Source organism: Harmonia axyridis, chromosome 1, assembly GCF_914767665.1.
Source record: "Harmonia axyridis chromosome 1, icHarAxyr1.1, whole genome shotgun sequence".
NCBI lineage: Eukaryota > Metazoa > Arthropoda > Insecta > Coleoptera > Coccinellidae > Harmonia > Harmonia axyridis.
In genome coordinates, this window is record NC_059501.1 from 46,492,221 (window position 1) to 46,509,403 (window position 17,183).

A 17,183-nucleotide genomic window follows, 5' to 3' on the forward strand; every position below is an offset into this window, starting at 1 on the left:
GCCGACCAATACCGGGTCATATTGAGAAATAAACTTGTACCCGATGAGAGACTTAACACCATAAAAAATGAAGTCCAACTGAGGCTACAGAATAGGAACCTCACTAACAACGAAACGACAATTGAAGAAAACTACGATTGTGCTGAAAACCAACACAACATCAATGCACAAATGAACTCTGAGGAACAAAACAACGCAGATGTGTTAGCAATAAGTGATGCTCAACGACGGAATATATATGCTGCACCCGTCGTAAATCCAGAAGAAGACCAAAGAGAACTACTGGAGCGATTATTTGCCACAATGAATAGATGCGTTATAGATTTTGAGGGCACAGATCCATTGAGACGACCGATTCTGCCAAGATTGAGGACATCTAAGAAACTATCTCATCTTCTGGTCATGACCAACAAGGAGATTATACCCAAGTATCTTACTGACTACCATGATCTCGAATCATTACACCTCATCATATACTGTGCAGCATTTTCAATAGCAACAGTGCTAGGTGTGAAGCCAAAACCTAAAAGTCAGAAACCAGCCAGAGAAAAACAACAAAATAAACCACATTGGCAAAAAAGGCTAGAAGACAAAGTTCATAGCATCCGCCAAGAAATTGGGAGGCTCACCCAATTTGCAAAAGGTTCGCCGTCTAGAAGATTACAAAAAATGGTGAATATAATAATGGATCGTCACCGGCAACATACAACGTATGATCCAAACAATGAAAATGCTCAACAAATTTTAGACACACTGAAACAAAAACTTAGTGTGTACTCCGAAAGACTCAGAAGATACAATGAGAGCTATAGAAGAAAACAGGATAATATGATTTTTGAAAATTCCGAAAGAAAATTCTATAGAATGTTAAACAATAATATGTCAGCAACACCAGGAAGTTATCCAACCGTAGAGGATATTGAGAATTTTTGGACAGATCAACTGGCTACACCAACCCCCTACAACTCCCAGGCTGATTGGATAAGAAATGAAGAGAAATCCTATGAGACAATGGAGCAAATGCCGCATAACGCAGTTTCTATAGAAGAATTCCATAAAGTATTGAAAAACACACACAATTGGAAATCACCCGGCCCAGATGGAATCCACAACTTTTGGTTGAAAAAATTTTGGTGTATACACGGCAGGCTAGTTGAAACCATAAATGATGTTATAAGTAATCCAACGGAAATGCCCAAATTTTTAACAACAGGGACCACTTACCTCTTACCGAAGGATATGCAACACACAGCGGATCCATCAAAATACAGACCAATTACATGTCTACCAACAATATATAAAATCATCACATCATGTATAGCATCTCGTATCTACAAACATTGCGAGACAAATAATATAATGACAGCACAGCAGAAAGGATGTTCCAAGAATGCACTAGGATCGAAAGAACTGCTGATAATAGATTCCATCATATGCAACCAAGCCTTCAAAAAACACAGAAATCTTTTTATGACATATTTTGACTATAAGAAGGCCTTCGACTCTATTCCACATGGGTGGCTGACAAAAATTTTGGAAATATACAGGATCGATCCAATTACAATAAACTTTCTGAAGTATGCAATGTGCAACTGGAGAACGAATATCGAACTCTCTACAGCGAACATAACTACTAAAGATATTCCAATAAAAAGGGGAATTTTCCAAGGAGATTCGTTGAGTCCCTTATGGTTCTGCTTGGCGCTGAACCCCCTTTCTAAACAACTGAATGCTACTGAAAAGGGTTTCAATGTGAAAGGAAACAGAAATAATATTGCACTCAATCATTTGCTATACATGGATGACCTCAAACTTATAACAGGCAACAAAAACCACTTGCAAATTATGGTCAAACTGGTGGAAAATTTTTCGGAAGACGTGGGGATGAAATTCGGATTGGACAAGTGTCGTACTATTAGCGTAGTGCGTGGAAAAATTCAAGATGAACTGATAGCTCTCTCCAATGGACAGGAGATAGAAGCAATGAAATCGGACGATCTTTATAAATACCTAGGAATGAAACAAAACCGACGAATAAACCATCAAAGAATGAAGGAAGACTTAACAACTGAGTTCATTAGGAGAATCAACAAAATTTTGAAAACAAACCTCAACAGCAAGAACATGACGAGAGCTATCAATACATATGCATGTTCAATTCTTACATACTCTTTCGGTATCATTCCATGGACCAAAACAGATATGGAAAACCTGCAACGCAAAATGAGAACCTTGATGACGAAAGCACACAAGCACCATCCGAAAAGTAGCATTGAGAGGACGACACTGCCGAGGAATAAAGGAGGCAGAGGTCTGCTAGACCTCATGGAACTTGCCCATGCTCAAATTGAATGCCTACGAACATACTTCAAAGACAAATCAGGCACGTCAGAGATCTACAAAGTACTGTGTGAAACAGACGAATCAACACCTTTACAACTGCACAAGGAGCAATTGTCATACAACCACCAGACAATCCAAGAAAAACTGCAAAGATGGAGAGAAAAGCCCCTACATGGACGACATTTCAACGAGGTGAACCAGGATCATGTCGACATTGAAGCGTCCAACTATTGGCTCAAATCAGGTGCGATGTATCCAGAAACGGAAGGATTTCTTTTAGCCATCCAAGATCAAGTGATCTCAACAAAAAATTACTGCAAACATATCATAAAGGATCGAACTATTACTGACGATCGATGCCGTTATGGGTGTCCAACGAACGAGACAATCCAACATATCACGGGAGGATGTCAAATGTTTGCAGGAAATGAATATAAAGAGGGACACGATGCAGTAGGAAAGATACTACACCAAGAAATGGCAACTAAATTAACACTAATTAATTCTGAAAAAGTGCCATACTACAAGTACCGACCGGAAACCATCCTGGAAAACGAACGCTATAAACTGTACTGGGATCGTACAGTTTTGACTGATAAAACAGTCCCTCACAACAGGCCAGATATATTGCTAGTTGATAAACAACAAAAGGCAGCAATACTCATCGACGTAGCAATACCTAATAACAACAACATGCGTCAAAAAGAGGTCGAAAAAATTTCAAAATATAGGGACCTCGAATTTCAGATAAAGCGCCAGTGGGGAATGATATCAACGAGAACTATTCCAATTATCATCTCAACAACAGGAATAGTACCCAAAAATCTCAAGAGAAATATCAAGCAACTAGGACTTAGTGAGTATATATGTAATATAATGCAAAAAGCTGTTCTTTTAGGTACTGCAAGGATGGTGAGAAAATTCCTAGGAAGCGAAGGACAGGTCCAAGGATCGCGTGTAAGAGGACCAGAAGTTCGACGAGAACCAGGGGGACCACAAGGACCGGACACGACCGAGCTCTGCCCTTCTGATATTTTAAATATCTGGGATTGAGTGAATGTTCCTCTTAGCGAGGAGTGAGAAGCCGACGGCGAGGAAAAATCCTACGCGTATAGGCAAAAGTCATAATAATAATAATAAAATATAAAAAGTACAAATCATCTAAAGAAATAAAAGATCTGAAAAACAAACTGGAAGCTGCGAAGATTATTGCTGATGTAAAGAGAGATGAAAACAGTGAAAAACTCTGTAAAATGTTGAAAACCAAGCTGAAGAAAGTGATAACTGACTCTGTTAGAACAAAATATTCAAAACAAGTTGAAGAAGCCGAGAATAAGACCCAGGTCATGTGGAAGCTGATAAAACAGCAAACAGAAGAAAAATAACTCGAGTGCATCAGATGAAGTTGTGACAGAAGATGAAATGAATAAATACTTCACTAATATAGGCAGAGAAATGGCAAGAAGTGTTGGACCGAACTTGCAAGAATCATCTAGTCTGCTTCACAGAAGTAAATTGAATAATCCAGATTCCATGTATCTTTCTCCGGTGACCGAAGATGAAATAGTCGATTCAATAATGAAAGTGAAGAATAAAACAGCTAAAGATTACTACGGAATGACAATTCAGTTATTGAAATGCATCATTCCGTATATCAAAATACCGTTATGCAAAATTGTTAATGATTGCTTCATTCAAGGAGTTTTTCCAGCAGAACTTAAAATCGCAATTGTGGCACCACTTCACAAAGGGGGAGATACTGAAGACCACTCGAATTACAGATCAATTTCTGTGCTGCCAGTATTTTCGAAGGTGTTTGAAATAGCACTGAGGAAACGCCTGGTCGACTACTTCGAAAATAATTCACTACTTCACACGGCTCAACATGGCTTTAGGCAGTATAGGTCAACAATAACTGCAATGCTTGAGGTTCTCGATACAATATTAGATGCATACAATGATTCAGAAGAAGTAGAAATGACATCTGTAGACCTAAGTAAAGCGTTCGATAGTGTCTGTCACGAACTACTGCTGGAGAAACTCCATTATTATGGTATACGAGGATTGACACACAAACTTATTCAATCCTATTTGACGAGTCGGTACCAGTCAGTGAAGTGGAATGGATGCAGATCTGATCTCATCGAGGTAGAGTGTGGTGTCCCCCAGGGATCAATTTTGGGTCCGATATTTTTCATATTGTTTATGAATGATATATTTTACAACATAAATTCTGGTATGTGCAGCAGTTATGCTGATGATGTAGTGATTCTGAATAGGTCAGACAGTAGAAGTGATCTCAATGACAGAACGAGTGTTAGTGAAGTAGACGCCCAAAAGTGGTTTTCTGCCAATGGATTACTGATGAATTCGAACAAAACTCAGAAGCTGGTGTTCACAAACAGGGAGCAAACTGATTCATCGTTCTTATATTTGGGACTCGAATTCCAACCGTCATTAAACTGGAGCAAGCATATAGACAACCTATGCAAAAAAATATCTACTTCCATCTTCCTGATCAGAAGAATGAGTCAAATAACAGACACCAACATCGCGAAGCTGACTCATTATTCAAGTTTCCACAGTGTGGCTACATATGGTATTCTGCTTTGGGGGCAATGTGCAGATTCCCAAAAAATTCTGTTGAAGCAGAAAAGTGCCATAAGGGCTATATATCAGATGAAGACCACAGACAGCTGCAGAGAAATTTTCAAGAGGGAGAGAATACTTACCATCACATCATATTTTATACTTACCTGCGTTAAATATGTTCACCAACACCGGAACAAATTCCCAAAAAATTCTTTCTATCATAACTACAATACCCGGGAAAAAAATAATGATGCTCTTCCGTACTCGAGAATAAAGAAAACGCAACAAGGTCCAAATCATACCTGCTTAGAACTTTACAATAAGGTTCCCAATGATATAAAAACGTCGAATCTTTCTGCGTTCATTAGAAAGGTGAATAATTTGCTTTTAGAAAACACGATTTATAACTTGACCGAATTTTTAAACTGATTGTTTGTCATTGAGTGTTATATATTTATTGCTGTGTTCACGTCTTTTACATTTTATGTTAGTATATCTATATATTTGTGTATATATTTATCATCTTTTTTGACAGGCCATATAATATTTTAATGGCAAATATTTGTACATGTGTTTCTGTAGTTATAACATGTATAAATAAATTTATTATTATTATTATTATTATTATTATTATCTCCAGACTTCATTTCAAAACGTTAAAAAAAGATAGCAAATTTCATTTGTAGAAGAAGTGACTCGCCATGAAAAGTGACACTTCTCCTTATGAAATAATATACTATTTTAGTTCATGAAACACCTGTCGCTCCTTATGATATCTGAGGCTACCGCAACCGCCCATAGTTAGCCCCCATATCATGGTTGGTAGGTACAACAGACTCACTAAGGACATTTTAGGCTTTCTCAAAATATGTGTCGTCTACCGTCCACTGGCTCTTATACTACTAGGTTCATTTGGTTATTTTCCATCTCACAAGTTATATGGGATTTTTCAAAGTCAGTGTGCTATTTGATATTATTCTCATTTTGAACACAAATCTTTTTACATGATTGAAAATTAATTTAAATTGAATTTTTATTTTTTTCTCAGCTTGGAAAATGGTTAGTTCTTTTCTGCGATGAAATAAATTTACCAGATATGGATGAATATGGAACTCAGAGAGTTATAATGTTTTTGAGACAAATTGTTGAACAAAAAGGTTTCTATAGAGCTTCTGACCAAACCTGGGTGTCTTTAGAACGGATTCAGTTTGTTGGCGCTTGTAATCCACCTACAGATCCAGGAAGAAAACCGCTTTCACACAGATTTTTGCGTCATGTGCCAGTGATATATGTAGACTATCCAGGAGAAACATCGCTCAAACAAATTTACGGCACTTTCACTAGAGCCATGCTTCGATTAACACCAGGCCTAAAAGGCTATGCAGAACCATTAACTAATGCTATGGTTGAATTTTATTTGGTCTCTCAGGATAGGTTCACTCAAGATATGCAACCTCATTATGTTTACTCTCCAAGAGAAATGACAAGATGGGTTAGAGGAATTTGCGAGGCTATAAGGTATAACCCATTTTCAATTTCTTTGCGAAACGTAAAATTTCAAACCTTGATGGAAAATTTTGTTATAGGCCACTGGATAACTTATCAGTTGAAGGTTTAGTAAGATTATGGGCTCATGAAGCTTTACGTCTTTTCCAAGATCGATTAGTGGATGATAATGAAAGAAGATGGACAAATGAAAATATTAATGTAGTAGCATTAAAACATTTCCCTTCAGCTAATTGTGAAACAGCTTTAGAAAGACCAATTCTATACAGCAACTGGTTATCTAAAGACTATATTCCAGTTGACAGAGAAGAGTTGAGAGAATATGTTAAGGCCAGATTGAAGGTATTTTATGAAGAACAATTAGATGTTCCTTTAGTCCTATTTGATGAAGTTTTGGATCATGTTTTGAGGATCGATAGGATCTTCAGGCAACCACAGGGACATCTACTACTAATTGGAGTATCTGGTGCTGGAAAAACTACTCTGTCACGATTTGTTGCTTGGATGAATGGTCTTTCTATTTTTCAAATAAAGGTATATCAATACACATTATGTATATACTGTATGGTGCAAATGGAGGGAATTAATTCATTTTCTTTGAAAGAATAATTTCTGTCAAAAAGCTGAAAAACATTTATATTTATTATTCCCCAATTTTTGACATTCGCGCGAAAAAGATTACGACATTGGTATGGCCGTGTTAACGTCATCGATTTTTTTAATGAGTAAAGTAATGTCTCAATTTGAAGGTCTTTTGATTACCTATCCAATGGTACAAATGTTTTTAGGATATATTTATATGAGGTGAATTCAAACATGTTTATTTGTTTCAGTCATATTTTTATTACAGTACTATTATTTATCATTAAGATTACAATAAATGTAGCAGTTCAATTTACAGGGTTAGGACCAATGAAATCAGGAGAACAATTTGGACTTACCCTACGCTCACACTATATCCGTCATCGGCCGAACTCGGATGACCGAATCAAATACATGTAAATGAATGAGAGTGCGCAGACAGATCTTCCGATGACGCCGGTTGAAATATCCTCAGCCGTCATCGTCCGAGCAAAGTTCTGCCGATGACGGATTTAGTGTGAGCGCAGGGTAGGCCAACTTTTGGTTTATATATTTAGACTTTATCAAGGCTACAAAAAAAAAAACGAAATATGTATAGGTGGAAGTGACACATATGTATGAATAAAAGGTAACAGAGTTGAAGTTTATAATATTTGCTTACCAAGTCCGTACTCGACTAAAGAGTACGGAGAATATTAGAAAATAACAGTAAGACTTTGTTGAGTGTATAACTAAGATAGAATGGTATAAACACTAATAAAAAGTCTATTATAAAATTGCAATCACTGTCAGAACTATTGTCATATAAATTATAACATATTTATGGATTGTGGAATTTACTATTTCTGTCTAATGAATAAGCATATAGTTGGCTTAGATCTTGTGTTTAGGTCCTGTTATTGGCGGTCTCATTTAATTTTATAGAAATTATTTCCTGATGTTTCTTTTATTTCCATTCCTTTTATAATCCATTATATCCTCTTTGTTGAACGTATGATATTCTGCAAGGGTGGTTGTATTTTCCTTATCTCTGAATCTCTCATTGCAATCATGTCTATGTTGTTTAATACTCATTTTTAAGGGTTGTTTCGATTATTTTTTGAGCATCCCAGATAGGGTATTTTATATACCCCATTAGTTATCTGAAGGTGTTGAATCTTTTAATTCAAAAAATAGAGTTCGTGTGGTTTTCAGATTATAAAAGGCCAATTTTGTTGTTTTTTTCTCTTCAAGGGTTCAGGCGATATTATGACTGAGATTCAAAATGAAAGGAAATCGATAGTATCAGTATCTCTGGCATTCTGGACGACGCTTTAATTTTCAATTCCATAAAAAAAGTCCAACGGTGTCAAGTGTGGTGACCTTGGGGTCCATTCCATAATCCTGTCCCAATCTACCTATTTACATTACTAAAATAGGCTCTTTCGTCAACAGCGAAATGTGAGGGGAAGCATCTTGTTGAAAACATAAATCATCTCCATCTGGAAATAGTCTATTATCTCTAGTAACAGGAATTCCTGAAAAAATTATTAACATCTTGGATCATCCAGCGTTCTTAAAAGAAAGTAGGGTGCTATAATTCGGTGGTTTATAATTCCATCCCAAACATTTAACTTTTCTGGACAGTGAATATAGTGGTCCTCCATCCAATGCCGATTTTCCTTCACCAGTATCGATAAGTTGGGCGATTTACGCGACCTCTTTGAACAGAATAAGGTGCATTGTCCAAAAAAAATTGCATTTCTGTTCATATTCTCTCTGAATTCTATTATCCTGTCGTCTTCCATCAGCTCTTGCACCAGATGCACCTTCCAAGAATGAAGCCTTGATTTATGTAAAGTTCTGAGAACTGTAGAATGATTATCCAGTGTTTCCTGTTTCGAATCGGTATGAAGATTTTCTTCGAACGCAAGAATAACATCCACTTTTTGTCTTCAGAAATTGCATTCTATCACTTTTAGGACCAAATTTTGCATCACTCGTTTCTCTATAGTATATTGTGCAACAAGTGGGGAAAGTCCAACTTTTCTCGCGAGTGTGGAAGTTTGTGGCACGAGCCTGAAAGGCGAGTGCCGCAAACACACGAGCGAGAAAAGGACTTTCTCTACATGTTGCACACTATACTTTTCCTACAACTGTACAAATTTAAATTATTCAAGTAATGGACTTGATTCAAATCAAAATGGCCTTCGTTGACAGTGTGTGCTAATTTATTGCGTTTCTATAGAAACTACTCAAATGCCCAATTTCATTGGTCTACCAAGCGAGGTGTTGGCAAAGTGCCGTGGGGAATAATATTTCCCACAGTATGAGCAATACATAGTTTTGGAATTGAGTAAGCTGTGGAGAATACGCTACTTTTCATAGCAGTTGTAGGAGAAATTTATTTTCAATTCTGCTTAGAGTAGATTGAGAAATTAGGTGATCTCGGTTTGGATACTTCGCGTTAAATAAATTACATACTTCTCTTTCAGTTCTCGTTTCATTCCTACAGTCGATCATAATTAAAATTTCGATTCGTTCTTTTTCCATCTCATTTGAAATTGAATTATATACTCAAGATTTGAATGTCTTTTGATGCCAAATGGTCATTGCTTTCGCTTTGGTTTTGATTGAAGAGAAATGTTCGTTATCCGTTATTATTGACGCTAAGGGTCATAAGTTCCAGCATATATTGTAATTTCAATAGACATGATAAATACTAATACTGAATACTGAAAAATAGTAGACTAAAACAAATAAACATGTTTGTATTTACCTTTTATGAATAGATCATACAACGATTTATATAAATAAATAGGTAATTAAAAGACCATGGTGTCCATGCCATAATATGTCTCCATTAAAAAAAATCGATGAATTCATCATCATTAATTGGGAAATCAGAAATATAAGTCCACGAGTTTCAGCATTTTCAACAAAAAATTGGATTGAGCAATGATTTTTTCCAGGTACACAATAAATATAAAGCGGAAGATTTCGATGAAGATCTCAGACAAGTATTAAGAAGAAGTGGATGCAAGGATGAAAAGATTGCTTTTATTCTCGATGAATCAAATATGCTAGATTCCAGTTTCCTAGAAAGAATGAATACTTTACTAGCCAATGGAGAAGTTCCCGGTCTTTTTGAAGGTGACGAGTATACAACTTTGATGACTCAATGTAAAGAAGGAGCACAAAGGGAAGGTATTGTTCAACTTTCATATTTTGTTCTTTCAAGAAAAATATTAATCAATCTTTTTTTCCAATATAAGAACCGTTAAAATTGTCCAGAAATAAAGAGAGCTCTGAAGTAAAATCAAGATCGTTTGGGCTCGTGTCCATGGAGACCACAGAAAATTATATGTAGATATTTGGCCCTAAGGGCACAATTGGAGTATACATGAACGAGCGCTCCTTTTCCTCATTTTTGTTTAGTTTATTTTTTGAGCGCTCGTTCTCCGAACCGATCACTTGTTTCAACACTATGTCTGCAATTTTCATATTATGAACAGGTAAGGGTCTCAGACGATAGGGTTCATCTCACGAATGACGAATCTGTCCTCAAATTCTGTCTGTTCGACTCCAAAGGTTTGTCCGCATTTGGCGAGTATTTAAGTCGAGTAGCGAGTGATTTAGTGACTAAACTAATTGTAGTGCCCAAAAATCGTTCGTACTTGCTGTTTAGTACAGTTCACAAGTTAGTAGTGATTTGCAAATGCAATATAAACAACCTACTACAACGAATTAAAATAAATAAAATGATCAATAGCCCAGGCAAATTAGTGCTCTAGCCCCTAAAAGTTTCTCAAGAGCTGGAAACCGTTTTAACCCCTTTTGGGGATTCTGAATAACTTATCTATCTTTGCTACGGTTTCTTGGTTGTGCTTCAGATTTGAGAGCCAAAAAATCGTGAAATCATTTTTTTTTTAGTATTTCGCTTATGACTCGAAAAGTACGCATCTTCCATAAAATTTTATCTTCTTCTTTTTTAAAGAACATTAAATTCAACGTATAAAGGCGTTCGAAATATTAAAACCGGTTGAGCCGTTCAGCCGCAATTGACTGTCAAAGTTAGACGATTTTTACAAACTGCTGAACTTCCAACGTCTGTAGGTCGAAAAGGACTACACCAATTGAGAAATGCCATGAGAATAAACGTGTATAAAATTTAATTGTGAATCAGATGCTTCTTGAAATTTGGAAGTCGCTTACTCCTGTGCTGATATATGAATTTTAAACCAATAGAGTTCGTAGTGCCTTCTCACATCAATGCATTTTTTAAAGTTACATTACATTTAGTCGACTCATATACCAATTTAAACTTAAAAAATCATTATATTATGTAGCTCTGATTCCCACCCATCATTGATGACTACCAGACGATAACAGAAAATAGAACAGGGAAGAGAAAATTATAGGGTTTCTCATTCTATCAAAGCGTGTATATGTATTTACAATGAACAAGGAGTTCTTTACATGCGTCATACAATTACGAGATGATTCTTCGTCTTTTTCTTTTGGGCAGAACCACGTCTCAGTAGGTCCTGTAGGCTGCGCATGAGTTTTATATTACACTGCTGATCAGGAATTGCCAGCTGATCAGGAATTGCCATACTTTAAATTATGAATTCTTAATTTATTGTAATGATTTACCATATAGCATGTTTAACGGGTTCGCCTTCTTTTTGAGGGTCCGGCTTGTTCAGGGAACTCTTCTTCATACTTCAGTTCTAGGTGCTCTTCTTTCTCTTCTATAGTTGATCCTTTTATTGCTAGAAGTACTCGGGAGTTCAGAAGAGTCGATAATTATGTCATTCTGCACACCGACTGAATTGAGGCATGCATGCCTCTTGCAGAGGGTGCAAATGGCTGAGGTCTTGAGTCCCACTTTTCGGGAGGAGCATGCCTTTTTGCAGGCGCAGGAAATTGAGTTTGAAATAATGCCTCGGGAACTGGAGGCCGAGTGTGCTGACGGGCCTCAAATCATCTGGGGAGGATTTCCTTCCCTATTGCTCTAAATTCATCTCTCGGTCCCTCCATATATGCACCAGCAACGCCCTGAAGATGTTTGTGAGCGGCCATTTCATTGGTATGAACGACGCTAACTTCAAAGTGTGTTTACAGAAGGTCCTCTGAAAGAGTTGATATCTCAGTTGGTTGAGGGACTGCCTTGAGTAAACTGCTGCAGTGAATTTCGCTCCAACATCAGCAACCTGGTCAGGAGTGGCTTTGTGGTCGAGAAAAACCGAGAAATCACTTAGGAGGTTAGAATTTTTGACAAGAGTTCGAAAGAATTTGACCTTGACTTTGTCGGAAAAAGGTCGTGTGACAGCCGCTAAGGCATTGAGAAGTAAGATGTGTCGTTTTGCATCCAAGGACACCTTGTTGTTGTTGACTATAGATCACGATTTGCTGATTGCCCTTTCCGCGTTTCATTAGGAATATGTTGTCAATTAACTGTAACTGATCTTTGCTATTGATCAATATTTGGTCAGTCAATGAAACGATTAAATCAGCGTCCTCCCTTACAATAGACACATTCCCTCCATGCCGAGAAATTCAAAAAATCACAAATCACAGGTGATTATTGAGTATCAAATGTCTTCGCTTTTCTTTTATTGGATGTTTTAACTAGACGATCATTAGTTTTTCCGCAGTAGTTCTTCAAAAGAGTATTTGTAGTGCATGTTATCACTATATTAGCTATTAATTCACCGGAATGAATTTCGCAATGATTTCTGGCAACATTTCATTCTGAATAATATATTTCGAAATAAATTGAATGAGACATGTTCCCTTATTATGAATACTAAGGAATGTCTCTTCGAATTCTTGAATTATTTTATTGAAAATTAAATATGAATATAAAACTATTTGCATAACAGAATTTTGAGGATAAAGCAATCGTCTTCGGCTTAAATTTGTAATGAGACAGTAATTATCTTCAACAATAAGTTCATCATCTAAAATCAATATTCGCTTACATCTTCCACACTGAATTTTCCTCAGAACAATATAACAACAATAACCTGCTAAATAAGTAATCACAGGCATATCTTCCTTAACTCCCAATCCCGCAGATTTGTATCTATAACAGTGGGGGGAATCAAACCCGATGCGCAAAGGTTCCTTTATGCACCAGTCGCCAGTGTTTCGTTGTGAGTTAACCTGTTCGGTCACGTGAATTTGTGAAACATTGAGTTGATTTGAACTTGTGTAAAACATGGACCCTACGTTCGAGTAAGTATCATTCTTCTTATATGCCTTTGAATTTGGAATTTTTCTTTCCAAAATGGTGTTGCACATGCTTCGAGTTATATATCTGACATATTTGAAAGAAAGTCAGAAATTTATTTTGTGTGGAATTATTGTGTTGAATGTTCGTGTTGCCATCTGGCAACGCTAGGCGCTTATACTCAGTGATAATGCAGTTTTGTTTTTGGTTCTTAGGAAAGGTTTCTCTCTTGCCGAAGTGTTGTATATGATATATAACGACAATATAGGAGGAGATATTTATATTGAGCCCCCTGAACCGAATGTAGACCCATGAGGATTCAGGAGAAGAAGATGATGGAGGGTAAGTTTCATTTTAGATCAATTTTTCCGAGTATTTTAAAACATTTCTAATCTCTTTAGACTATTGGACAACTTGACATCTCGACAGCTACAAGCCAATGCCGAAATGAGGCTGCCGAATAATGAAAGAGTTGGGGTTGAATGGAGCAACAGCGATGGTGGTGACTCTCCGGCCGAACTAATTGCGGGACCATCATCCCTTCGGGATTTTTCTAATACGTCAATTTCAATATGCGATAGGTCAAAGAAGTGGATGACTGAGCGGGAAAAAGAAAAAACTAAGCCGCGATGGCATAAATCAACAGATTTTGATGTAGAGGCACCGAAAGCATTTCCAGCACCTGATTATTCGAAGTACCAATATATGTCAATAATTGATATTTTTGAACAATTCATAGACGACGAAGTTATTCAGTTCTTGCTTGAAGAAACCAGGCGATATGCGTTGTTTTTGAATTGCCCCGATCCGAAGGTAAAAGCGGGGGAAATCAGATGCTTTTTAGCAATTTTATATCTGAGTGGATACAATAACCTGCCATCCAAGCGTCATTATTGGGACTCAAATGATGACATGAAGAATATCGCAGTAACACAATCTATGCGTAGAGATAGATTTCTACAAATTTGTCGTTTCTTACACTTTGCAGACAATACCAAAATTGATAATAACGATAAGGCTTGGAAAATACGTCCTTTTATCAAAATGATGAAGAAGGGGTGTATTGTCAATTTTGTTCCCGAAACCCATCTAGCTTATGATGAAAGTATGGTCAAATATTTCGGATGTCATGGCTGCAAGCAGTTTATACGTGGTAAACCTATAAGATTTGGGTACAAAATATGGAGCCTCAACACAAAAGACGGATATTTAGCGAATTTTGAACTCTACCAGGGGAAAGGTCCAAACGTCAATACGGACTACGCAAAATTATTTGGAACAGCTGCTAGTCCTTTACTAGTACTTCTAGATGAAATGCCTCAGGAAAAAATGCAGTTGCCGTATAATTTTTACGTGGATAATTTGTTTTCTGGTGCAGCTTTATTTTCGTTTTTAAAATTCCGCGGTTATTCAGCTATTGGGACTATCCGGTAAAATCGGATCCCACGAGACTGTCCCTTGCTAGACAAAAAATCGTTTAAAAAAAAACTCGAGGCTATTTTGAAACGGCAATGGAAAAAACTGATGGTCATCTCTATGCAAGATGGATGGATAATGCAGTCGTCACAATGATTTCAACGTCGTGTGGTGCCGAAAGAATTAGCTATGTGAAAATATTTTCCCAGCAACAAAAAAGAAATATAATGATTCCGAGGTAATCGAGAAATACAATTTGTATATGGGCGGAACTGATCAGATGGATCAAAATATTAGTTGTTACCGCATAGGAATTCGTGGAAAGAAATGGTACTGGCCCCTAATTACATGGATGTTAGACGTAGCCATGCAGAATAGCTGGATTTTGCACAAAAAACAGGAAGACAGAAGATCTCGCAGCTAGAATTCAAACGAGAGGTGGCGCAAGTATCGTGTAAGGGTACGGCCATGGTGAGCCGCTTCTCGCGTCTCGCTTTATCGCGTCTTGCTAGCTGGTAATAAACATACGAAGAAATGATCTGGTATGGACATAGTGCGCCTGCTCGCCCGCTTCCGAGTGCTCAGCCAGCTTCTTCTCGCTTTTACCGGAATGAATTACTAATTCTTTTCTCGCTTGCCGGTAAGCCCGCTCGATTGATTTCATAAAGGAATTTGGACGTAGTAGTGAATAAATATCGATAGGATGGACATTAATAAAGAGATTTTGATTTCTAAAGTGTTTTTAAATAGCGTGATATGGGATATTGTTATTTTATATTATTTTTTTTACTTATTCAATATAATTTTTTTAAGAGAAAATTTGATGTTTCAATTACAAGAAATTCATCTACATCTTTCAGTCGGTGGAAATTATATGAGTCGATATATGGCAAATGAAATAAACAAATATACTCAGGGTACTGAACCAATGAACACAAATATGAAGATAATTAGGGTAAAAGCACTGGTTCTCGACCATTCCGTGATTTGAGATAAAATAATAATTAAAATATATCATGTAGTGCAAAATATTTTCGCGGTACGTGTTCTCGACCATTCTACCCTTCCAAGATAGTTTGCATAGTAGTGGTATAGGTCAAAGTTTTCGCGCTAAAAATTAGTTTATAATCGTCTTTCATAGAAAAGGGTGCTTTCTCGTCCTCTCTTAAAAAAGTGCTTTGTGATATATGACCAGAAAATAGTAATTATTTCTTATTTTAAATGAATTATGTGTGTATATTTTGTTCCATATCAACTATAATATATTTTCGAGTGTATTTCAATCAAAAAGCAAATAAATGTATATTTTTTTGTTCAATATTCGGCGGTCGCGAACTGGTATTGGAAAATTTGTACCTTTTATTTCTCGACCAAAGTGGTCGAGAACCAATATGTTACTTCAATAATTGTTTATTTCAACCGATATATTTCTGTTGGATCATTTTCATTTTTTTTTTCGATACCCTGATTCATTTATATATCTACCTTCTGAATATTAGTTTGCGACCACCGAATTAACGTTGAAACACTTATTTCTACCCTTTATTTATTCGCGGTCGAGAACCAATTTGATTGTACTTAATTCTCGACCACCGGTGGTCGGTGTTTTATATTTTTATATTAACTCGTTAGTTTCTAAATAGATATTAAGAACAAAATAACCAAATAATGTTGTATGAGTTGCTATTTTGAAATATTTATAGAAAGTGGAAATTTTTGCAAAATAATTTTTTTTTACGTTCCGAGTGTTTCTTAATTGATTACCTCATCTGAAACCAATCTGAGTGATAGGTAGTGATGTCGATGGTACGGTACGAAAGAAAGTACTAATCACTCATCTCGCTCTAAAGTTTTTTATAAAATTTTCAAGTGGAGCGGCAACTATTATTAGTGGTCGAAAAATAACACAAAAATGGTCGAGAACTCTGCGGCGTGGTCGAGAACCGAAGGTTATTGAGGTTTTCTATATGTTTTCACATTTCAAAGGTTAAATGCGGAAAGAACGCTTAAAATTATATGACAAATCATTCAAAACTCGCCAAAGATTCGATGAACACCAATACCATTAAAATTTGATAAGTTTATGTGTGAAAAAATCGTGCTCGAAATCGATGTTTCTGTTAACTGGTCGAGAACCAGTGCATTTATCCTAACTTACCTCAGAGTGGCCGTAAGACGTTCTTCCGGCAGAATTCTTTGTTGATGAAAGTTGCACCACTGTTTTTTTAAACGATTTTCTATTAGATTCAAAATATACTTAAATGTCAATTCTTGCATGCGGAAATATTCGAAAAATTTTTCTGGATGGGCCGTCAGCTGTGAAAACAAGGTATGATATTCACCAACTTTTTGGCGTGATCTATTTATTTCATGAACGTCAGTAGACCTTCCATGTTTAAGTTTAAAAGAAACATTATCACTAGCTATTAAGATAGCCAAAAGATCCTCACGGCATAAATTCATGATGAAAAATGAATTATGCTGCAGCGGCAAACACAACGAGACGTTTTGACGAGCGGTGCACTAT

The 17,183-nt window shown here is 36.5% G+C and overlaps 1 protein-coding gene across 1 annotated transcript in view; it reads left to right on the forward strand.

Annotated features, from left to right (window-relative positions):
- The window catches only part of LOC123675346 (dynein heavy chain, cytoplasmic), a 263,591-nt gene that overhangs the window by 152,264 nt on the left and 94,144 nt on the right, over positions 1 to 17,183 (forward strand). The window contains exons 24-26 of the mRNA XM_045610709.1: positions 5,984 to 6,453; positions 6,522 to 6,975; positions 9,975 to 10,209. Coding sequence (XP_045466665.1) covers positions 5,984 to 6,453; positions 6,522 to 6,975; positions 9,975 to 10,209 — 1,159 coding nt within the window. The remainder of the gene's footprint in view (positions 1 to 5,983; positions 6,454 to 6,521; positions 6,976 to 9,974; positions 10,210 to 17,183) is intronic.